At 40.5% G+C, this 25,942-nt stretch overlaps 1 protein-coding gene across 1 annotated transcript in view; it reads right to left on the reverse strand.

Moving 5' to 3' along the window:
* Positions 1–23,100, reverse strand: part of ARSJ (arylsulfatase family member J) — an 89,700-nt gene extending 66,600 nt beyond the window's left edge. Inside the window, exon 1 of the mRNA XM_055588027.1 lies at positions 22,686–23,100. Within this exon, the coding sequence (XP_055444002.1) occupies positions 22,686–23,086 (401 nt within the window). The 5' untranslated portion in view covers positions 23,087–23,100. The remainder of the gene's footprint in view (positions 1–22,685) is intronic.
* Between the last annotated feature and the right edge of the window lie 2,842 nt (positions 23,101–25,942).

Raw genomic sequence — 25,942 nt, forward strand, 5'->3', positions numbered from 1 at the left:
TTACAGACGCTATATTTCACTTTGTATTCATTTAATTTGATTCTTTCAGACCATTTGGCAACTATAATTAACGTAAGGTTAACTCACCAGAAGATTGTATATGGTTGCATAGTAGCAAATGGTATTTGGTTTCTGAAAATGGAGTCCAAATATAAAGCCAAAGAGCATGGTTTAAAGTTAGAATACTCCCCACCTTGAATTCTGATTAATTCTTATTTTGGTTAATGTTACTATGATCTCCCAGTCCCCTGAATAGAACTTTTCTGAAAATCTTCTAGTTTCTCCTGCACTTCAAGCTATGTTCATTCAGGTACTAAGTAATGTCCATTCTATCAATAACTGTCTCTTGAATTTTTGTCTTCTTTTCCTTTCTTAATATTATGACTTTTCAATTTCTCATTTCTCATCTGAACAGCTTATTCCCCTGCTATAGAATCAGAGAAATAATTACGAGGTAGTTGCCTTATACCAGGCATTTTATAGAACATACAAAGGAGAACAAATTTTCAGTGTTAGTTCCCAATAACTGCTCTGCAATGAGCTTACCTACAAACTCGTTATTTTTTATAACTTTTATTTTATATTGGAGTACAGCCAATGAACAATGTTGTGATAGTTTCAGACACACAGCACTGACTCAACCATACATATGCATGCATCCAATTTCCTTCAAACTCTGCCCCATCCAGGCTGCCACTGCAGCCACACGGATGAACCTAGAGATTACCACAATGAGCGAAGTAAGTCAGCAAAGAGAAACATCATTATGATACCCCTTATTTGAAGAATCTAAAAAGAAATGATCAGATCAGATCAGTCTCTCAGTCATGTCCGACTCTTTGCGACCCCATGAATCGCAGCACATCAGGCCTCCCTGTCCATCACCAACTCCTGGAGTTCACTCAGACTCATGTCCATCGAGTCAGTGATGCCATCCAGCCATCTCATCCTCTGCCGTCCCCTTCTCCTCTTGCCCCCAATCCCTCCCAGCATCACAGTCTTTTGCAATGAGTCAACTCTTCGCATGAGGTGGCCAAAGTACTGGAGTTTCAGCTTTAGCATCATTCCTTCTAAAGAAATCCCAGGGCTGATCTCCTTTAGAATGGACTGGTTGGATCTCCTTGCAGTCCTAGGGACTCTCAAGAGTCTTCTCCAACACCACAGTTCAAAAGCATCAATTCTTTGGTGCTCAGCCTTCTTCACAGTCCAATTCTCACATCCATACATGACCACTGGAAAAACCATAGCCTTGACTAGACAAACCTTTGTTGGCAAAGTAATGTCTCTGCTTTTCAATATGCTATCTAGGTTGGTCATAACTTTCCTTCCAAGGAGTAAGCGTCTTTTAATTTAATGGCTGCAGTCACCATCTGTAGTGATTTTGGAGCCCAGAAAAATAAAATCTGACACTGTTTCCACTGTTTCCCCATCTATTTCCCATGAAGTGGTGGGACCAGATGCCATGATCTTCGTTTTCTGAATGTTGAGCTTTAAGCCAACTTTTTCACTCTCCACTTTCACTTTCATCAAGAGGCTTTTGAGTTCCTCTTCACTTTCTGCCATAAGGGTGGTGTCATCTCTAGTTATTGAATGGGCTTACCTGGTGGCTCAGCTGGTAAAGAATCTCCCTGCAATGCGGGAGACCTGGGTTCGATCCCTGGGTGGGGAAGATCTCCTGGAGAAGGGAACCACTACCCACTCCAGCAGGCTGGCCTGGAGAATTCCAGAGGGTCGCAAAGAGTTATTGAATAATATTTTCCTTCTACTCTTTTCTCTGTACTGGGATACTGAAATGGTATTTGATGACAGGAGAAAAACTTGAAAGGCTTCTCTGCTATTTAGACATTGTTGTTTCATTATTATTTTCTACGTGCCTCCATGTCTCCTCCTTTGGATGTTAGTCTTTTATGCCCTCTCCACTGCAGTATTACAATGAAAAGTTCAAGTGTCAGTTGCTCAGATGTATCCGACTGTTTGTGACCCCATGGACTGTACCCCGCCAGGCTCCTCTGTCCATGGGATTCTCCAGGCAAGAATACTGGAGTGGGTTGCCATGCCCTCCTCCAGGGGATCTTCCCAACCCAAGGATAGAACCCAGGTCTCCCACATTGCAGGCAGATTTTTTTTTTACCAGCTGAGCCACCAGGGAAGTATTACAATACCTCAAGATTATTAATTGCTTCATCTTTAAAAGCATTAAAAGGACATCATTATTTGTAAGAGAAAAAAACAAAACAAAACACTGTAATCAAAGCACTTTCTGAAGAAAAAAATGTGTTTAAGACATTTAAAAAATGTGTTTAAGAGATTGGTGACTCTGTTGCTGCTGCTGTGTCATTATTTTTACATTTTATACACCAATGCCTGTATCCTATATTCTTGAGAGAATGACTGTATTATTGAAAAGGTACTATTTGTAGAACTCAGTCCGTAATTCATCTTCCTTGACATGTTGGAAAATTACTCCCAGAGTAGATTAAATAGGTCTGAGTATCTCAAACAATGGCCCAGGAGCCCTGGAGACTGAACGGAGGGGCTCTGAGCCTGCATTAGAAGGAAGGGGGTGAGGCCGGGAACTCCCCTCCAGCAGTTCTGCTTTCGTATGTTTTGTATACGGGGCTATTCCATCAAAGAATTCACTTGAATAAAAAGTTCCACGGTTAAAAAAAAAAAAAAAAAGTCTGTAAATTACAGAGCAAGTTTTAAGTCCAACAAGGAAATAAACCAATTTACGTATGGCAGACAAACATGCATGAACTGGCCAGCTCCTTGAGGTCAAAAGCAAGTAATGGAGAAAGAGACAGCCGTCCAGTTCCTGTGTAGACAGCCTGCGATGTGTACTCGGAGCCTGCTTCTGAGACCAGGAGAAGGCCTCCAGCACTTGGGAAGTGAAATAACACTTACGTGACAGGATAATGTGGCTTGGCTACAGTTTCAAACAAAGATTTAAAATTAAGAAACTTAGCGAAGGGACTGGAAAGATTCTTTATATTCAGCATTCTTTAAGAAACAAATCATTGAAAATTTTCTTTCCCATCAGTAGGAGATTTTTTGCAGTGGAAACATGCTCTGGTATAACCTTTTGATCTTAATTGTAGGGGGTTAACTAAGGTGAATGCATGGCCACAAACATTCCTCTCACCATAGCTTTTCTCAGTGTCTGCACAGCTGTTGACTGACTCTTTGGTCCAGAGAAACAACAGCAGAAGTCAGCAGTAATACAACTTACTGAGGTGGTTTATAAGCTATTCAGGAAGAGTTTTACTAACGTGAAGAGCAAAAAGAAGAGATCACCAAAGTGAAAAGTTTTCCTAAGTGGCTATTTTTCTAAAAATAAAAGCAGATCTGCTTTTAGCCATTTCAAACTGAGACGCAAAGTGGATGTAAATGAAAACCACTGTATTACAAGAAGCAAAGCCTTAACATCCTAACTCTAAACTTACAGGTGCGGAGCTAAGCACAAAGCATTGTCCAGACGGTATGGTCCTGACAGTGATCCAAGAGAAGGAGAAACATGTGACTGCGTGCATGTGTGTTTGCAGACACTTGACACCCAGTCTGAAGTAGCAGCATTTTCAGCATGATAGAAACCAAGAGGAATATTGAGTTCATACACCAGGTATGAACTTGTTGGTTTCTTGTTGGTTTCCTTTTTTTAAAAAATCAACCATTTAAGACACTCTACATGTGCAGGGTTTGTGTGGTTAAGTGTCAGGAATGATGAATTTACCCAGTCAGTACCATCCTGGGACAGCCTTGGGGCTGGACAGCCATCCTTGCTCTAAAAAGCCCCCTCTTCCACGTTTACCTATGCTGCTTCAAAGGTCTTTCATTTGAAGTATTAGGAAGTGGCTAAATTAGAACGCAAATGCAGATCTTCTGACCACCATTTACTACTCTTCTCTTAAATTATACCATGAAGTGAAGTGAAGTGAAGTTGCTCAGTCGTGTCCGACTCTTTGTGACCCCATCGACAGTAGCCTACCAGGCTCTGCCATCCATGGGATTTTCCAGGCAAGAATACTGGAGTGGGCTGCCATTTCCTTCTCCAGGGGATCTTCCCAATCTAGGGATCGAACCCAGGTCTCCTGCATTGCAGACAGACACTTTACCATCTGAGCCACCAGGGAAGCCCCTAAATTATACCATAAAATGAAATATATATATACATGTATATAATGAAAATATACATATTACTGTAATCCTTCAAACATCAAGGAGTCAGGCAAAGGAAGGAGAATGGAGAAACAGGCTATTTTTTCACCAGTGGGCTTTGAAGTGTACAAGGTAATTGTTAAAGAGGTTTCTCTAAATTATGACTTAATCTGCTTGAGTGAGTACTTGTTTGTTTCTGTTTTTGTGTTTTTGCTAACAGCAGAATGAATGACCTTAAAGTTGTACTTAATTCATCTTTTTCTTTCCAATCATACAACCCACTTGTAGTCTACCCCAAAATTCTGTCTGCTCTGCCTGTGAAATGTACTCAGAGTTAACCCTCTCTGAGGTCTTCCTGCTGTAAACCTTATCTCTAGGATCTACCCTCAGCACATCTGCCGAAGCAATTCTGTTAACTCCCAAGTTGGGTTGTGTCACCCCTCTGCTCTTCACTTAAGAGTGGAAGTCAGAGTCTCTGCCTTGGTCAGCAATGCACTACAGGACCTGGGTCCCTTGACCAGCTTGACCTCCCCTCCCCTTACTCTCCCCTGCCCCTGTCTGATCCAGTCAAGCTGGACTGGCCTCTGGATGGTAAGTGAGCAGACCAGGGGCGCTCCTGTCATGGGGCCAGTGCAGTTCCTGTTCTGTCTGCCTGGAGCAGTGACGTAGGAGGCTCCGTCCTTCACCCCCTTCTTAGTGAAGCCTTCCCTGACCTCCATGATATTGCCCTCTTCACCCTTAACCCTCAATCTCTTAATTTCTGCCCTGTTTCCTGGTATGTTTTCCTTCACAGGGCATACTGCCTCCTGTGCATGCTATGTCGTGCACACGTTTCAGTCATGTCCCACTCTGGGACCCCATGGACTGTAGCCTACCAGGCTCCTCTGTCCATGGGATTCTCCAGGCATGAATATTGGAGTGGGTTGTCATGCCCTCCTCCAGGGGATCTTCCCGACCCAGGGATCAAACCCGCATCTCATATGTCTCCTGCATTGGTAGGTGGGTTCTTTACCACTGCAGTACCTGGGAAGCCCATTCTGCCCCCAGCACACTATATATCTGATCTAGATGTGTCTCCTAGGACTAGAATACAAACACCACGAGAAAAGGGAGTTTCCGAGGTAGTGTTGACTGAAATGTTTCCCAGTGCCTAGAACAGTATCTAGCAAAAAGTAGGTGCTTAGTATTGAATGAATGAATAAATGAATTTCAAGGAAATAAAAATAAGAAGGCCAACCAAATCAAGGATCGTTACCTCCTGAACTATTAACTGGTTTTGGGAAGTTTTAGGAAGACTTACACCAAGTTTGACAAATGAGTCAATGCATAGTTTCTCCCCTATAGAATGTCTAAGGATTTGCATTTAACTTTGGGGATTTCCTTTACAAGACTGAGAAATATTTTTAACATTAACCTCAATGTTAATTCACCTACCTCACACATTTGTGATGTGGACTGAGTGACAATATAAACATTTGCCTCAAAAAAACCTCTAAATTACCTATTTTTTTGTTGTTGTTGTTATTTTGGCATCTGAGACATTCAGAGCCACACCAGAAAGGAGATCTGCAGGACTTCCTTGGTGGTCCGGGGGTTAAGAATCCACCTTCCAATGTGCTCTGGTGCCTCCGTGCCACAACCAGAGAGCAGCCAGTGGCTAGAGAAGCGGGAGAAACCTGTGTGCCACAACTAAGCCCCTACATAGCCAAAGAAGGAGAGAATGAAAAGCGATCGGAAAAGTGTTACTGTTAGAACCAAGTCATTAAATTATTTTAGCAAATCTCGGACTCCTGATCCAAATGCCTCAACTTTCATTTAAAGGTAAGTGGTGACAATGAATTCCTCAGCTGTGTTAGAGTGTGTACAACCCTGTAGAAAATTAGGATATACATGTATATGAAACTGATGCCAACTTGATCAAATTCATAGTTTGAGTTAAACAAGACCCCAAAATAAATGTCCGCTTTCTTTGGGTTGGCCTTGTAGTAGAAAGGTTCTACAAGAAAAAAGCAACGTGTCCAAATGCCTACATTTCCTAGCACCTTTAATTTCAGGATGCATAAAGTGAGTGCTACATAAATGGTTAAAAAAGTAAAGAGAGAGAGATACAGATGGTAACACACAGTCATGGAACATTAAATGCCCAAACTGTACTGTTATCAATCAATGTATTATCAATATGTTATCAATGTAGTTCTCAGATGCACAACTTCAGCATTACCAGGCAGAGTGACAGAGATGTGGCATCTCAGGACCCACCTTACTACTACTACTACTACTAAGTCGCTTCAGTCGTGTCCGACTCTGAGCGACCCCATAGACGGCAGCCCACCAGGCTCCCCTGTCCCTGGGATTCTCCAGGCAAGAACACTGGAGCGGGTTGCCATTTCCTTCTCCAATGCATGAAAGGTAAAGTGAAAGTGAAGTTGCTCAGTCGTATCCGACTCTTAGCTACCCCATGGACAGCAGCCCACCAGGCTCCTCCGTCCGTGGGATTTTGAAAAAAATTTCTGAGGAAGCGCCCAGAGGAATGAAAGGAATGAAGGCTTTAGCAAATTCTCCAGGGGTTAATATTTTGATTAATAATTTAAGTATTAAAAATTCTGAAAGGTAAACTCATAACATTATCCTTAATTTATATATAAAACAAATGAAGAACAAGAATGGAGCCCAGTTTTCCCAAACTGAATGGGAAAGCAAGTTTTAAATGAGTTCTGGTTCTTAGAATAACTATATTTAGCTCTTTGTTGTTGAACAAGATACTCATTTATTTATACTCTAAAGATAAGCTGTACAGCTAGCTATACCAAATCCATCCTGTCAACCATCTGTGTAATGTAGTGGAAAATCATAGTTTTGGGGTTGGAATTCTAGTCTCATTACTTACCATAGGACTTTGCCAAAGGCATTTTATTTCTGAGAGCTTGATTTTTTTCTTATGTAAAATGTGGATATTAATATTTATACACAAATTATGAGGCTTAGTTAGTTCAATTCAGTCCCTCAGTTGTGTCCAACTCTTTGCTACCCCATGAATCCCAGCACGCCAGGCCTCCCTGTCCATCACCAACTCCCGGAGTTCACTCAGACTCATGTCCATCGAGTCAGTGATGCCATCCGGCCATCTCATCCTCTGTCGTCCCCTTCTCCTGCCCCCAATCCCTCCCAGCATCAGAGACTTTTCCAATGAGTCAACTCTTCGCATGAGGTGGCCAAAGTACTGGAGTTTCAGCTTTAGCATCATTCCTTCTTAAGAAATCCCAGGGCTGATCTCCTTCAGAATGGACTGGTTGGATCTCCTTGCAGTCCAAGGGACTCTCAAGAGTCTTCTCCAACACCACAGTTCAAAAGCATCAATTCTTCGGCGCTCAGCCTTCTTCACAGTCCAACTCTCACATCCATACATGACTACAGGAAAAACCATAGCCTTGACTAGACGGACCTTTGTTGGCAAAATAATATCTCTGCTTTTGAATATGCTATCTAGGTTGGTCATAACTTTCCTTCCAAGGAGTAAGCGTTTTTTCATTTCATGGCTGCAGTCACCATCTGCAGTGATTTTGGAGCCCCAAAAAATAAAGTCTGACACTGTTTCCACTGTTTCCCCATCTATTTCCCATGAAGTGATGGGACCAGATGCCATGATCTTCGTTTTCTGAATGTTGAGCTTTAAGCCAACTTTTTCACTCTCCACTTTCACTTTCATCAAGAGGCTTCTGAGTTCCTCTTCACTTTCTGCCATAAGGGTGGTGTCATCTGCATATCTGAGGTTATTGATATTTCTCCCAGCAATCTTGATTCCAGCTTGTTTCTTCCAGTCCAGCGTTTCTCATGATGTACTCTGCATATAAGTTAAATAAGCAGGGTACAATATACAGCCTTGACGTATTCCTTTTCCTATTTGGAACCAGTGTGTTGTTCCATGTCCAGTTCTAACTGTTGCTTCCTGACCTGCATACAAATTTCTCAAGAAGCAGGTCAGGTGGTCTGGTATTCCCATCTCTTTCAGAATTTTCCACAGTTTATTGTGATCCACACAGTCAAAGGCTTTGGCATAGTCAATAAAGCAGAAATAGATGTTTTTCTGAAACTCTCTTGCTTTTTCCATGATCCAGCGGATGTTGGCAATTTGATCTCTGGTTCCTCTGCCTTTTCTAAAACCAGCTTGAACATCTGGAAGTTCACAGTTCACATATTGCTGAAGCCTGGCTTGGAGAATTTTGAGCATTACTTTACTAGCGTGTGAGATGAGTGCAATTGTGTGGTAGTTTGAGCATTCTTTGGCATTGCCTTTCTTTGGGATTGGAATGAAAACTGATCTTTTCCAGTCCTGCGGCCACTGCTGAGTTTTCCACATTTGCTGGCATATTGAGTGCAGCACTTTCACAGCATCATCTTTCAGGATTTGAAATAGCTCAACTGGAATTCTATCACCTCCACTAGCTTTGCTCGTAGTGATGCCTTCTAAGGCCCACTTGACTTCACATTCCACGATGTCTGGCTCTAGGTCAGTGATCATGCCATGGTGATTATCTGGGTCGTGAAGATCTTTTTTGTACAGTTCTTCTGTGTATTCTTGCCATGTCTTCTCAATATCTTCTGCTTCTGTTAGGTCCGTACCATTTCTGTCCTTTATTTTGCCCATCTTTGCATGAAATGTTCCCTTGGTATCTCTAATTTTCTTGAAGAGACCTCTAGTCTTTCCTATTCTGTTGTTTTCCTCTATTTCTTTGCCTTGATCACTGAAGAAGGCTTTCTTATCTCTTCTTGCTATTCTTTGGAACTCTGCATTCAGATGCTTATATCTTTCCTTTTCTCCTTTGCTTTTTGCTTCTCTTCTTTTCACAGCTATATGTAAGGCCTCCCCAGACAGCCATTTTGCTTTTGTGCATTTCTTTTCCATGGGGATGGTCTTGATCCCTGTCTCCTGTACAGTGTCACGAACCTCATTCCATAGTTCATCAGGCACTCTATCTATCAGATAGGCCCTTAAATCTATTTCTCACTTCCACTGTATAATCATAAGGGATTTGATTTAGGTCATACCTGAATGGTCTAGTGGTTTTCCCTACTTTCTTCAATTTAAGTCTGAATTTGGCAACAAGGAGTTCATGATCTGAGCCACAGTTAGCTCCTGGTCTTGTTTTTGCTGACTGCATACAGCTTCTCCATCTTTGGGTGCAAAGAATATAATCAATCTGATTTCAGTGTTGACCATCTGGTGATGTCCATGTGTAGAGTCTTCTCTTGTGTTGCGGAAGAGAGTGTTTGTTTTGACCAGTGCATTTCTTGGCCAAACTCTATTAGTCTTTGCCCTGCTTCATTCTGCATTCCAAGGCCAAATCTGCTTGTTACTCCAGGTGTTTCTTGACTTCCTACTTTTGCATTCCAGTCCCCTATAATGAAAAGGACATCTTTTTTGGGTGTTAGCCCTAAAAAGGTCTTGTAGGTCTTCATAGAACTGTTCAACTTCAGCTTCTTCAGCATTACTGGCTGGGGCATAGACTTGGATTACTGTGATATTGAATGGTTTGCCTTGGAAACAAACAGAGATCATTCTGTCATTTTTGAGATTGCATCCAAGTACTGCATTTTGGAGTCTTTTGTTGACCATGGTGGCTACTCCATTTCTTCTGAGGGATTCCTGCCCGCAGTAGTAGATATAATGGTCATCTGAGTTAAATTCACCCATTCCAGTCCATTTCAGTTCGCTGATTCCTAGAACGTCGACATTCACTCTTGCCATCTCTTGTTTGACCACTTCCAATTTGCCTTGATTCATGGACCTGACATTCCAGGTTCCTATGTAATATTGCTCTTTACAGCATCGGACCTTGCTTCTATCACCAGTCACATCCACAGCTGGGTATTCTTTTTGCTTTGGCTCCATCCCTTCATTCTTTCTGGAGTTATTTCTCCACTGATCTCCAGTAGCATACTGGGCACCTACTGACCTGGGGAGTTCCTCTTTCAGTATCCTATCATTTTGCCTTTTCATACTGGTCATGGGGTTCTCAAGGCAAGAATACTGAAGTGCTTTGCCATTCCCTTCTCCAGTGGACCACATTCTGTCAGATCTCTCCACCATGACCCGCTCATCTTGGGTTGCCCCACGGGCATGGCTTAGTTTCATTGAGTTAGATAAGGCTGTGGTCCTAGTGTGATTAGATTGACTAGTTTTCTGTGAGTATGGTTTCAGTGTGTCTGCCCTCTGATGCCCTCAAATAATTTAGAAAATTGTATTATATATTAATATACACATATAAAAAATATATATGCCAAATAATACTTAAGTTCCAAATAAATGTCACATCTCTACTTCTAAGATTTTATCTTCAACTAAATCATTTAGCTAGAAAAATGTATAGGTAAATTAATTTTATAGCATTACAAAGACACCCAAACAAGACTCAAAGTAAAAAACTGATTTTAGGTATTTGAACTGATACTTTTAAGAGTGTTCAAAAAATCTAAATTAAACTTTAATTGATGAATATGAATTACTCAGTTCACATAAATTTATTATGGCTTTATCTTCTGTAAGAACTTGATGTGTTCAAAAGATATAACATGGTCTTTAACCTCATGAAATTCAATCTCAAAGATAATTATTAAGTCTAATAAAGCAATTAAAAACTTCTTGAGTTTTTCAGATCCAAAATTATGGCATAATCTTTCTGTAAATTTCTAATAAATTACAGATTTAGTGAAAATCTTAAAATTTTGATCATCTATAGTATACATTAACATTATAGTATACATTATTATGGCATACATTAATACAATTAACATTATAGTATTAGATTATATTATCAGAATTGTAATAAACATTGATAATTATAATATTGCAATATATTGATAACTATAGTATAATATCGATTGATAATTATTGATAAATGTAGATTGATAGATGTAACTATAGATTAATGTAGTATGAATTAATAATTTAGAATGGAGTTCCCAAGTATAGATAACTCATGAATTTTTGCTAGGTGGGAGAGCAGAGAAATTGGGTCAATTAACTTTTTTTCATGTTTTTGTTTGTGGATGCAAGGAACTAAAATTCATTCACATGCAGATGAAAATGATTTTGTGGAGATTAAAACATTTAACAATAAATGATAAAAAGGGTAAAATTTAAGAATCAAGTGTCTGAGGAGGCAAGGAGCTCTGGGAGGTGTGTGTCTGACAGATGCAAGTACTTCAATGCCTACTGGAGGAAGGAAAGCCGACAACGTGGCTACTGCTGCCACTGGGTTCGGAAATTTTGTACTGGTAATATGAAAGAATGGCACCCCACTCCAGTATACTTGCCTGGAAAATCCCATGGATGGAGGAGCCTGGTGGGCTGCAGTCCACAGGGTCGCTAGGAGTCGGACACGACTGAGCGACTTCACTTTCTCTTTTCACTTTCATGCATTAGAGAAGGAAATGGCAACCCACTCCAGTGTTCTTGCCTGGAGAATCCCAGGGACGGGGGAGCCTGGTGGGCTGCCATCTCTGGGGTCACGCAGAGTTGGACACGACTGAAGTGACTTAGCATAGCATAGCACAGCAATATGAAAGAGATAATTCCCTATTGCTTCTTTTCTCTCAATGGAATTTTGAAGTAAAGCAGTGAGCTGATGAGGGGATATTGGCAGCTTGAGATGAGAAATCTTGAAGAATTTGACACAAACTAGAGGATACAATTCTGAAGAACTGGACACATACTTGAAATCTTGAAAGTTCTGAAGAATTGGACACACTGAACAGAAAAGTGCCCAGTGATTAAAGGATCACTGGGCATTCTTGTGTGCCTATTTTGGATCTGTGATCATGAATTTAATTTAATCAAATACTGGCTGTCACTCAGACGTCTGCTTCTATGCCCACTTACTCACTTGAACCTTCTCAGACACTGAATGTTGCCAAATTATGCTTATTCAGTTTGTCTCAATACTGTGCATGGAACAGTCCAGTACTCTCACAGGATCTTGTCCGTTTCCCTAGCCTTTTTCTCATCCAGGGCTACTTCCTTTCTTCCTCCAACAAGTTGGAGAACAACCAAGTATTGAGAAAGCAATCAATGTATCTCCTCAGCAAGAGGACAATGACTTAGTAATCATTTTCTGGCTTTTCTCTCCGCCAAGCCCAGGTACTTGGTAGACTGATACTCACCATATGATAGAGACATGATCTGGTCAGTGGAGAAACGAGTTCCCATTCATTAGTTTAAAACGATCAACAATGTTCTTTGTTGGAAAAAGGTGTGTGAAACATGCCTTTGAATTCTAAGAATTTTATCATTTGTGTACTGACTGCTGCACCTTATATAGGCCAAAAAACGTGTACCTGTGTATAAAGGTGTAAACGATCAAAGAAGTGATGGAGGGGAGATGGGGGACATAGATAGTCGGGAAGGATGCAATGGTACTTTTCCAGGAGACAATGAAGAACATTCTAGAAAAGCGAATTCTGCTTAGAAGGGAACAGGGCTTTAAGGGGATGAGCCTTGGTATCCTGGCAGTGATAATCCAAAGAGGGTATAAAGGGGAAAGTGTTAGGAGACTGTACCAGAATCTTGTCAGAGGCCAGATTTTGAAGGTCCTAATATGAAATGGTTAGGAATTGGGCTTTAGTCTACAGGTAATGGCAGCTTCTAAAAGATTTTATGCAGCGAGTGGCATAATTTTGACTGTGTGATTTTGACAGAGATTTCACTCAGGTCTTAGTGTGCACTGTGGATTCAAATGGTGCAAGCAGTATAATCATTTAAGAGGTAATGAAATAGTGATCATTAAGCACACGAAATTCCAGTCACCACGAAGCCTAGAACAAAATCTTAATTCAAAACTCTTTATTGCACACCTACTGAGTGGTCGTCCCTGGGTTAAGCTAAGCTAGCATGCAAACATAAATAAGTTATAGAAATTATATTCAATAAAATGTTTTAAAATTACTGTTGATTGAAGGAATTTGAAATAATTAATCACTGGCCTTTCCACTACCCAACTTTTAATTCTCATTTAGTGCAGTACTCTTAACTTTACTGTTTAAACATACATCTGGCTTTTGCTTGTCACAGGCTTAGCAGGGTTCCAACAGATTCTGCCAAGCATGATGAGAGCAACACGCCAAGCGTGACAACCAACAGCAACACATACAACCTCCAAGTGCAGAAACTTAAAAGAAAAACAGAGCCCTAATCACCCTTCTTGGACATTTCAGAACTAAAAATATCATATGAAAAACTGTGATGGATAAAATAGATTAAAATTGAAATATAAGGGATTTACTTGTAAATTATTATACTTATAGATTGAAATTGGAAAAGAGATATGAGTACACACACAGCTTTTAAAAAGAACAAGTAGTCAGTTCTTTTAAAGTCAGTGATTAAACATTAAGGAGATATAGTTCTAAATATAGAGGAATTTTTACTTAAAAATTATATAATACTTGAAAGTTTTCCAATTATTTTCCTCATATGTTATCTCAGTTAAGTGCTACAACCTTTGAGATTGTCATTACTCCTATTCTATAGACAAAATCATAGAGTCTCCAAAAGATTAAATTACTCATTCAAGGTCATAGTCTGGACTTTCCTAAATCAGAACTGTAATTCAGATTTCCTCACTATATTCTGTTATTTCTGCTGTGTCACATGGTCTGCCAGAGGGAAATACATAATTGTTTATTCATCTTTTCATTCATTCATTCTTCATGCCTGTTAGTACGAAGCAGTGGGTTGGCTGCTGTGAAATTTATGGAGGTAATAAATCAGCCTTGCTACTCAGGGGACCAGCGTGTGAACGACGTGGAAAATCATGCCTAATAGGACAGTAACAGAAAGAATTATGTAAGGTCATCACTGGAATAAATATTTCTGGCTAAGGAATCATGGAAACCTGTATAGGAAAGGTGGTATTTTAGCCGAGTCTTAATGAGAGGCTGGCATTAGGGCCAAGTGAGATAGGATGTGAATTCCAAGGAGTGGAAAACAGTCTGCAAAAGGAGGGAGAAGGTCACGTATGAGACATGCTCGAGAAACAGTGAATCATTCTCTTCACTGGAGTACAGAGTTTAAAGATAAAGAAAGATAAGGCTAAGATTGTTTTCGAAGAGTGGACTAAGGTATTTACAGATTTCATGGCAGAGGGAATGGGGTGATGAAAACAGCAAGGATGTCATTGAAGCCACATGAGTTTAGATTCCAATACATGTTCTGCTGCTTAGAAGCTGTGTGAACACCAAAAACTTACATAATTTCTCTAAAACATTCAGATACCTATAAAATGAGGGTATTTGTTAAATATTTGATAAATATTTTTCAAAATTATAAAAATATTTTACCCTCAGGGTGATGTGAAGGTCAAATGACAGGATGTTTGAAAAGCAACCGGCACAAGGAAGCCCTCAGTAAAAATCACTTTCTTTCCCCATTCTGTGGTAGTCATTGGGAACTAGAGACCCTAGTTTGCTGAGGCTGGTGATATAATGAGTCATGTCCCAGTAAAGCAAATGTTGTGGGTGAATTCGGGAGAGAGAGGAGGAAAAGCAGGAGGGACAAAAAGTCTTTTTTGTAATAAAGCACACAGGGAAATGAATGTCTCAATGAAGTTACACTCTTGGGAATATTTAATATCTGGAATGAGAAAAGAACATTGCTACACACTCTAATTATATCAAAGTAAAATACAGAAAAAGACTACATAAAAATGAATTCCATAATATTGCTATAGTAAAAAGTCCAAACGAAACAAAACTTTGAAATAAAGTTTCCATGCTGAGCTCCTATTAGAAGCAGGAGTTCCAAGACTTTTGGTTCCTCCCTTGTCTTTGATCTCTGGGAGAGGTCATAAGGATGAAACAAAATGATCTGAACTTCAGCACCTGGATAAATTTACACCTTACAGGACAGCTATTCAGGAAACTCATCAGATTTATCTGAATAGGAATTCATTTCAAAGGGTGTCTTTTTAAAAAGACTCATTTATAAGTAGTGTCTTTGATCAGAAGGGTGTGCAGATAGCTTACTTGACTGATTCTACTGTCAGGAAAATCCATATGGTAAAACAGGAAGAGACAGCTATTTGTTGAATGGTGTCATCTATTGAGCCATTCTTTTTGAAATGGATATGTGAGGTTTTTAAAGCCACGCAGTCCGTTTGCTATTAACATTCATGTTCCAAAGCCAAAGTGTTCCTTCCAAACTTCTCCAACTACAAACATTTTTCTAAATGTTTACGTATTATTTAAATATTTATGAATGCAATAAGTGAACTCTTAGTAACTGGTATTTATTGTGTACTTTTAGGGTGTATAACACTATTTAAAACTAGGTCTTGGATAAAAGAAATGGATGGAAGAAGCACGCATGATCCTTGATGTTTACAATCTAAGTGTGTGTGTGTTGGGGGGGTGGATATTGTGTGTATGTATCACATGTCTGTGAAATGGAATGATCAAGAAACCTTTGCTTTCTTGAATCTTTCTCCCAGGCTGGGTCCTGGGACTCTTTGCTTCAGGGCTGTAATGTTTGTACCTGGACACACCTCTCTTCAAGCTACAAAATACAAAGAAACAATATAGGACTAAAAATAACTGTGTGCCTGTGCCTCTGGGGCAAATTCTGCACAAAAAGATACAAAAAGACAAACCCCCCCCCCCCCCCCCCCAACACTGCCATTTCTGAAGAGCCAGGAGCAAAAACAAGGTACTGTGCATGCACCCTGCACTCAATACCAGGAAGGGGTGGGCAAACCATCTAAGCCACTCCTCCAGTCTGACCCCCCCCTGGACACACCCCTACCTTCAATCCATATAAGGAATAAGCCTGCCCCCTCTCCTTGGGGGAGGAGCAATGGATCTTGTTACTTATTTTGCTCCATCCTGCAGCCAGCACAGGAGCCCCAGTAAAGCCTTGCTTGAATTTCTTATCTGGCCTTTAGTCAATTTCTATTGACTGGAGAAGGCCAAGACTCTGGTTGATATCAAAAGAGTTCAATTACTCTTTCAAGGTTTTCATTACTGGGGTAACTGTTAGCTGACAATTTCATATCTGAAAACGACAGTTTCTAAACTACTGGAAGACACATTCTCTTGCTGCTACAGCCCACTGCAAAAAGCCAACACAGATCTTGTCTTTCTGGACAAAACCCCCAGATCTGACTGTGTGCCTGACTGTACAGTGTGGCTGCAGTAGCTGGCTATGGATAGGGAGGAGGGCCCGCTCAGTCAATCTCTAGAAAGAAGCTGTAATTACAACTTGACACATATTTCCTAAGAGATCATCTGGAAAAATTCTCACCATGCTTTTCAGCTTCTTTTATTTCAATCTTCACAAGAACTGCAGTCTTTCTCCAATCTTTTCAATGTATCTTTCACTCAGAGTCTAATCTCTCTCTATATATATCACTGTATATTCTCTGCTCTGATTAAATCCTTCTCCCCTCTTAACTCCTTCTTTCCAAAGAGCCTTCTGTTACTAAAAATCTGTCATCAGCAAAATCCTCTATGACCTCATTTGTTTCCTGGACATTCCTTCCATCTTGTTGCTCTGGCTGACTGCTGGTTATCCTCTCAACTTAAGACGATTCTTCTACCCATAGGCCAATTATCAAGCATTCCGAAGCAGGGATTGGGTATTTTCCTAGTGGCACTTCTACATGGTTTGGCTCCTATTTCTTTTTAAAGGCTCAACTTTTTTGAAAAGTCAGGCAACATATCAAAGGCTCATTATCTTTCCTATTACGGGCTTCCCTGATGGCTCAGTGGTAAAGAATCTGCCAGCCAATGCAGGAGATGTGGGTTCAATCCCCCTGGAGAAGGAAATGGCGGCCCACTGCAGTATTCTTGCCTGGAGGATTCCATGGACAGAGGATTCCAAGGAGCTACAGTCCATGGGGTCACAAAGAGTCAGATACAACTTAAGAGAACTAAACAACAACAATCTTTCCTATTAGAGTCCTCCAATTCCAGGCCCTGCCCTCTCTCTGCTGTCAGATTCCAGCAACTGGCTTGCTGCGCTCTTTAATACAATTTCTCCCATTGTTCTTAATGGTTCAAATATCCACCCAAGTGATCCATCAACTCCATGTCTGTCTCACACCTTGCCTTCACTTCTAAAGCTTTATCCTCCATCTCACGATTCTCCTATCATTTCTAAAAACTGCACTACTTATAAAATTTTGCTTCAGCATGCATTTCTTCAACTATCATTATCTACCTTTCCAGTTTTCCAAGTTGACTGTAGTGTCCTCACTTCAACCCTAGACAGACAATCCATTGACCCTGGCACTTTTTAAAAGAATATAAACTGCTTATAGTCTTCCTCTTTCCTTTGCCAAGTTTAGAGTCTAAAGACCCACTCTATTCACTTGGCAAAGCTCCAAATCTAGTGATATCCACCTCTTCAACAGTGCTTCTTCTGCACTCACACACCCGAACATGGTGTAAGAAAAACAAGCGAGGACTGGTCTCTGTTTAAATTTATGGCCGCAGATCTCAAAAGGGTTCTCATCGCTGCCCCAGTATTTTTACAGCACTTCTCTACTAAATTCACTTTCTCACTCTCCTAGAATATTTTCTATCTGTCTTTAAACCTTAAGATTCTCATTCTCATCTAATGAACTCATTTATTATTTCACTTAGAAGGTAGAATAATCAGAAGAGAACTACCTCATATTCTCCAAAACCAAATCCTTCAACTTCTTTGAATCTGTACATCTATACCCTCCCTTCTTTCTTATGAAAATGAATGAACTAGTAAAGAATAGCTTAGGCAATTTGGAAGAAGAGCAAGTAAAAGGACTTACATTACAAATATCAATATTTATTATAGAGCTACAATAGTTAAGGGAATGTAGGATTGGCAGAAGAATGGACAGCAGTTAATGGTATAGATGCTTTTGAACTGTGGTGTTGGAGAAGACTCTTGAGAGTCCCTTGGACTGCAAGGAGATCCAACCAGTCCATTCTGAAGGAGATCAGCCCTGGGATTTCTTTGGAAGGACTGATGCTAAAGCTGAAACTCCAGTACTTTGGCCACCTCATGCGAAGAGTTGACTCATTGGAAAAGACTCTGAGGCTGGGAGAGACTGGGGGCAGGAGGAGAAGGGGACAGAGGATGAGATGGCTGGATGGCATCACAGACTCGATGGACGTGAGTCTGAGTGAATTCCGGGAGTTGGTGATAGACAGGGAGGCCTCAAGTGCTGTGATTCATGGGGTCACAAAGAGTCGGACTCGACTGAGCGACTGAACTGAACTGAACGGTGTAGAATAGAGTCCAGAAACAGACCCAAACACATACCTTTTCTGATTTATGAAAAAGATGACACTCTGGTAAAGTGGAGAAAGTATATTTCTAATAAACAGTGTGGATTAAGTGAGTTTACATATGGAAAACAGTTTGTTTGAATCCTGATTTATACCACATTAGAAATTAATTCCAGATGAATTATAGATGGAAACAAAAAGAAGACTATAAAAATTTTTTAAAAGACCACTGTAATGATTTTGATTTAGTCAAAGATACCTTAAATAGGACATCAAGAAAAAGATTATAAATAAGCCTACAATAAATTTAAAACCCTCTGTTCATCAAAAAACATTAAGAAAGTGAAAAAAACAAGCCACAGAATGGGAGAGGTCATTTGCAATTCAAATATCTGACAAAGGAATAGAATATAAAAATAACTACCACAAATCAATAAGGAAAAGCAATCACTTAATGAAAACTCAGGCAAAAAATCAGATACAAGTAAATATCCAGTCCATAAAAATATGAAATATGCTCAATTTCTTCAGTCACCAGGGAAATACAAACCAAACCATAATGGTATACCAGTGCATAATAACCAAAATGACTAAAATGAAAGAGATACCAACCAATGTTAGCAATAATGTAAAGCAAACAGACTTTCCATCGCTAATGAGAATATATGGTGGCTGAGCCACTTTGGGTAAGTGCTAGGAAGTATCTACAAAAACTGTGTGTGTGTATATATATATATATATATATATATTCCAATTATCCAGTAATCCTGCTTTTTGATAGATACCCTAGACATATACAAATATATTCACCAAAAATATATGCAAGTATGTTTATGGCAGCACTATTAATAATGGCCCAACACCAAAAAAACCCACATATCATTCAACAGAATGGAAGAATAAATATAGTATATTTATATAAAAGAACACTATTCATGGATGAGAATAAGTGGATTATAACTCCAGCCAACAATATGGGTGAATTTTACAACAAAATGTTAATAGAAAGAAGCCAGACATTAAAAAATACCTTTTCTACCATTCTATTTATATGAAGTTCAAAAACAGGCAAAATAAAGTGTTAGAAGCTGGGTCATGATTACCCTTGGCGAGTTGCAGGGGTTGTTTTTTTTTTTTTTTAATTAATTTATCAAATCGAATATCCTATTACAAATACACATTATTTGGTTTATCTTTACATTTGTTAAATGATCATCATGGTATTTCAAGTGGGAAAAAATGAATAACAAAATAGTCAGAACAAAAAACTATTGCCAAAGATACATATTCAGCTCAGATTGCCAGTTTTTTCAACTCTAAAGTCTGCATGAAACACATCTAAATTTTGCAAAATTTATAACTCTCTTCTGAGGCCTTCATTATATTCTCTTTAAGAAGAAATGATGTCATTGCTATATGTCTTTATTTGAAAAACTATTTTTTTAAAAGGTGGGAAAATTACTTTGAAATAAATCAAATGTAGGCAGCTGCTTTCTCAATCAACCTTTCTATCTCCAGTCTAACTTTGAACACTTACAGTGTTGTTTCTCAAAGCCCAGTACACAGAATGTCTGCATTACTCTCTCTCCTGGAATCGACTGCCACATCTACTCAAAGTAGGGATAACAATAACAATCACCTCATAGAATTGTTGGAAAGATTCAATGAGATAAAAATGCATTATCTTGGAACACAGTAAATGCCCAGTAGATGCCAGTGTTTAATATTAACACTCAGTTTATATTAGTATCATTATTAGAATAACTGGATACGTTTGTTAAATTACTATTAATTTCTGGGCTCAACCCCAGACCACTGAAGCTGGAAGACTGTAGTTCAGCTACTAGCAGTTGGGCTGATTCTTTTTGCACAAACTTGAGAGTCACTGTCCAGAGATTAGGGCTTACTTCTTTGCTCCTCACAGTTCCAATATAGGCATCTGTACACAGTGAATGCTTATTGACAGGCTGGTTTATGTTCAATATTGCCAGACTGATAGGATGTAAATTGTTAAAGAAATTGGAATTTATCATAGCTATGTACAGTATAAGGGAATAGATTTTTACATTTTGACTCCAGCAAAATATAAAGGCAGGATTGTTTTGTTAATAGTATCAAAAGTAGCTCCAGCTTCAATCACTTAAACTCTTCCTTCATAAATGTGACAGTCTTTGAATTTTATCATATTCCACATAACCTGTTCTTTCCCTTAATGTAATTCGTTAATTTAGGTTTTCTATTAACTTTAGAGGATCCAGAAATAATAGAAAAGTACCCATGTAGAGGACAAATGATCATATTTTCTAGGCTTGCATTATGAATATTAGACCCAGAACCAGGCTTCTATAACCACTTTCTTTCTTACATCTGTGTTCATTTAAGGAAGGTTCCAGCAATTTGTCTAAAAGGAGAACTGAAAGTGTAAAGTCTTCAACTGTTTAATTCAAACAGAAATTTAAGTCAAATCACAGTAATTATTTGAACTTTTTTTCTATAAAATAGTTACACAACTTGTTACACTGAACAGAAAAATTTAACAAGGAGAATCAATCTTTTCCTGAGGTGTCTGCATTGAAAAGACAGGAAAGTCAACCTTTGACAACAAAGAAAAATGAGAATTTATTTCCACCTTGACTTCTGCTTCCTGTCATTAATTAAACATCAAGATTAAAAGATAAAAACCTAGATATTTTATCAGTGCAAGATAATGCTTTAGGAACTAGATGTTCTTTGATGGAAAAAAAAAGTCTTAAATGCTATATTGTGAAAGATAAATTAATACCATTTAGGTATATGTTTTTCAATTACTCTTAGCTATCTGAATAAATCCAAATTCTATAAATTTAGTCAAAGAGTTTCAGTGAAGCATTTACGACAAATTTATTTCAAATACCAAATATAAGGATGTTTGGGATTAGATATAAAGAACTTGACCCTCAGGCCATCAAATGGACTTGTTATTTTCTAGCCAACAGTCTGCTACTTTATAAATACCAAATGCCCCTGACTTTCTGATGCCACAGTTAACCTTTAGAATGACTCTGAAGTACAGTGAGTCTTTACTCTTACTCTCAAGACAGGAAATGATTGGATTTTTTTTTTTTTTTTTTTTCTGGCAGTGAAGCTAACTTCTGACAGTTTGCTAAGCAGTGGAAATCGGGTAGTAAGCAAAAGTCTCTGCAAGACAGAGATTCCTACAAAATAGTCTTTATTTTTCCAATGGATACTGGCTACTCTTACAGGAACCAATTCCAAGAACAACTTCACTGAAGCAATCCTCCCCTGAAACTGAAATCACAAGACTCATTCACTGAAACCTCTAAGGCTTTTCTTCTACCTCTGTCCACTAGCTAAACCTCTGGGTCTCCTAGTTTATCTCCATTCCACAGGCTGAATTTGGACCAACAAACTAGTTATAGTAACCTATATTCAGATAGGATAGAGTAAAAATATGAATATGAGTGAACGCCCTGAGTAGGAGATTTAGCTATTTAGCAAAGTAACAATAATATTAAAACCACTTTCTTAAGCATCCAAATAATCTTATCTTTCTTAGAGTTAATCAGAAAATCCCCAGACATGTGAGGTACAGTGGAAGACTTCGGATGAATTTTAACTCATACTGAGCATTTACCACTGTATTTTCTCCCATTTTGAGAACTGTCTTGGTGATTACATATTGCCTTCCCTAATGATCTTGTAAGAGAAAATTACCTATCAAAGACCCAGACAGAGTCCCATGTACACTGGCCAGATTTTACACTGCCTTCCATAAGTTTCTTTGTCCTTCTTCTCTCTGTGCTTACCTGTGGCTTTGATTATTCAATTCTAGATTTACAAATAAACCAAGGGTCCAGAAAAATTTCGGTCTATTTCTCTTACCAGTGACGGTGACTAGGAATTCTATTATGACACCGGAAACAAAATCTAAGCGAGCTCAAAAGCCAAAATCCATTTAGAAAGGAACACTTCTGGAGATCTCTGGTTGGTAGATGGGAGTTTATAAGTTCTGATCTCATTTTAAAACTCTGAACGCACTTCACAGCGGGCTGAGAGTAAGGAAAATGAGACTAATCTAGCGAGGAGACTTTCGAGATCATCAACAGGACATCCATTTTAATACCCACCACAGCTAAATGCATTAAATCCATCCATTCATTCACTCATTCATTCATTTAGTTTCCCATATTTACTGCAACTCCATTAAGTTAGGAGCTGCTTCTTAATTAAATGCTTAAGATATCTGCAAAGAATAAAGTAACACTTACTTTCCAGTAATAAACTGACTCCTGGACGGTGTGCAAATAGGCTGGACATAGTAGTTCTCCAGTTTAACTCCTTCGGCAGCAAGCTTGTCAAGAGTGGGAGTCTTTATCTCTGATCCATGGTAACCCACATCTCTAAATCCCTGATCATCCGCTAGGATGAAAATGAGATGGGGCTGGGACACGGCAGTTACGCTGGGCTCCAGTCTCTCTCCAGTTTGAGCTCGCAAAGCCCCTTCTTCCTCCTCCTCCAAGCCCTGGCCCCAGGACAGGTAACCATAAGTGAGGAGGCTGAGAACCCAGAAGCCTGCCAGCGCCCCCATGGCCAGCATCTTTCTGGGCCAGACCCAGGTCTGTGGAGAAGGTGGCGGAGGCAGAGGCCCCGCGCAGCCCCTGGGGGCCATTCACTCTGGTCCCAGCTGAGACTCCAAAGCAGAGCAACGCACCCCGCGCCGCCGCTGGCGCACACATGCACGCAGGAGGAACAGACTCAACAGGCGGTGGAGGGGCTCCACCTGGAAAGAAGTCCTGTTCTCCTCTCAGCTGTCCCCACGTCCAACAACTTTAATCTTCTAGAAGTGGTGGCTTAAGGGACGGGACGTGTGAGAAAACAAGGAGTCGCTTTTCTCCATCAAATTGCACTTTCCCTCCCTCCTCGCTCCCCAAAGTAGCTTCCACACAAAAAGTCAAAGCCTCCACCCAAAAGTTCCCAAGAGGAAAACAAAAAAATCAAGTAAGGAACTGAGAATCACCTTGGGCAGGAACTACTCGTGGCCGGAACTTTTCGCCCTCGAGGATGAGGAGTTGAGGAGAGTCTTGCGGAGTTGGGAGGCGCGCGCACTGAAGGATGTGGGATCGACCGTCGGTCTAAAAGTCCACTCAGCTGGAAAGTACTGGGAAGCTGAACCGCCGATAAAAAGCACTAGCCAAGGCAGATAAAGAGCTGCAGGCAGTGAACCGGCGCCCTGATCACTTTCTCCACTCTTTCAGGGCTCTGTTTCTCTTTCCTCTCGCAGACGTTTGCCAATCTCTCCGACACTCTCCAGGCGGCCAAATGAGTAAAAAACACCCCGCTTAACCGATCTCCCTCCACCGTTGACCACCCCTTCTTTGTAGGAACTTCTCCTCACCCCTGGAGCCCTCGGGGGCGCAAATCGGTCCCTGACCCCGCGCCTGCTCCGCGCCAAGCACACTTGGTCTCCGCGGGGTTGGAGCACCCGCGGAAGCGCTGCAAGCTGCGTGCGTTTTGTCAGCTAACCAACTTAGTTTTGGCACTCGGAGTTCTTTGCTGCCTCCACCCTCTTTTCTCTCCAGTGAATCACAGAACCGTACTTTCTGCTTCAGCTCCCCCAGGAAGAGGGGGAGGGGTAAAGTCGGTTTAGAGGTTCGATCTTGCCTTTTTCCCTTCCGGGAGGAGGATGGAAGAGGTAGGGGAGGCTTTGCCAGAGAGACAGTGCTGCTCGCTGCTTGAGCCCTGCGGGATCGTGGGCTACAGCTTCCCTGGGTCTCCAGGAGGACTGCCTTCCGTCCTTCTGAGAGGGGAAGACGGCTGCGGGAATGGGGAAGAGGGAAGCGGGCGCTTTTCCTCCAGGGTCTGCAGATCAACATCCCGCTCACCCATCCCGAATGCTGCGCCTGCAAACTTTTTCTAGCTTCTGGAGGGAGTGAGAAAGGAAGCGCAGGAGAAACAACAGAGTGCGCAGACACACTCTCTTTTCTGATTTTCCTTTACTAGCCTCCCCCTCCCCCAATTTTTCCTACTTCTTTTATCCCCGCCTCTCTCTCTCTCTCTCTTTTTTTTTTTCCCAAACAGTCGCGACTACAAGTTGAATTTCCTTTGGCTATTGCTGGCTTCCTGATTTTTGGCTATTGCTGACTTCCTGATTAGCGTCTCTCTACGTGAAGATACTGAAATCGCCTTCTTCTATCTCCCCAAACTTACCCACAGCTATCTCCAGCCAAGAACATGGAGAGGAAGAAGAGTTGCACGTTTCACCCCCAGGAACCACGAGGCCGGTCTGCACTCCTGCGGTAAAGAAACCACCATTTCCCATCTAGAAATTCGGGCAACTCTGCCCCCTCCCTTTTTTTTAACTGTGGAGTAAAACAAAAGCTTGTCTTGATTGTGAAGATACGCCTGCTTTTACTAGAGTAGTGTTTTTAAAGCCCTGCTCCAAGACAGGAAGGGGGTTTATAGTATCTGATGGGGAGGCAATCAAGGCTAGGAGCCACTGAGACACACTTTCCCCCTCCCCAAAGTTATTCAGCAGCTATTTATTGGGCACCTACTATGTGCTGGCACGTAAAATGTCAGATTCTCTTTGTTGCCTAGATATAAATCTAAGTTTTACTTAGCTATTTATTTTTATGTATTTATTTACTTATTTATTTTATTGAAGTATAATTAGTTTACAGTATCATATTCCACCATGTTGCTGAAGTTCCTGTTAAGTTTCTAGGCGAAATGTGTAAAATGGAAACTTAGCACCTTTGAAACTTTCTGTGTGCTCCATGCAGGCAATTTTGCTAACACGTGTAGTCTTCCATTAGGCTGTTCTGTTCTCTGAGGCCATTCTGGTTAGTCTGTGGAGAGGTGGGCAGTTTTAGAAGACTGCTTGGGAATGTGATCTTAGCAAGTCTGTGAGTTAAATCACCAAATATGTAATGAGAGAACTGAGTATTGGGAGACTGAAAGCACTGTGAGGTAATGCTCCCAGCTCTGTGGCCTAATCAGGTGCTTCAGTAGAAAAGAGACAAATGAACATTCAGATCAATCCACTACTTTTGGTTGGGGAGAGTCAGTGATATAACACAAGGAGTGTCTGTGTTGCTACTGCAAGAGGGAGGGCTATTTTCAGTTCAGATTTCAAGCAAGAATAAAAAAATAAATGTTCAATTCAGTTCAGTCGCTCAGTCGTGTCTGACTCTTTGCGACCCCATGAACTGCAGCACACCAGGCCTCCCTGTCCATCACCAACTCCTGGAGCCTACCCAAACTTATGTCCATTGAGTTGGTGATGCCATCCAGCCATCTCATCCTCTGTCATCCCCTTCTCCTCCTGTCCTCAATCTTTCCCAGCATCGAGGTCTTTTCAAATGAATCAGCTCTTCGCATCAGGTGGCCAAAGTATTGGAGTTTCAGCTTCAACGTCAGTCCTTCCATGAATACCCAGGATTATATCCTTTAGGATGGACAGGTTGGATCTCCTTGCAGTCCAAGGGACTCTCAAGAGTCTTCTCCAACACCACAGTTCAAAAGC

This window comes from Bubalus kerabau, chromosome 7 (genome assembly GCF_029407905.1).
Source record: "Bubalus kerabau isolate K-KA32 ecotype Philippines breed swamp buffalo chromosome 7, PCC_UOA_SB_1v2, whole genome shotgun sequence".
In the NCBI taxonomy this organism is placed as follows: Eukaryota; Metazoa; Chordata; class Mammalia; order Artiodactyla; family Bovidae; genus Bubalus; species Bubalus kerabau.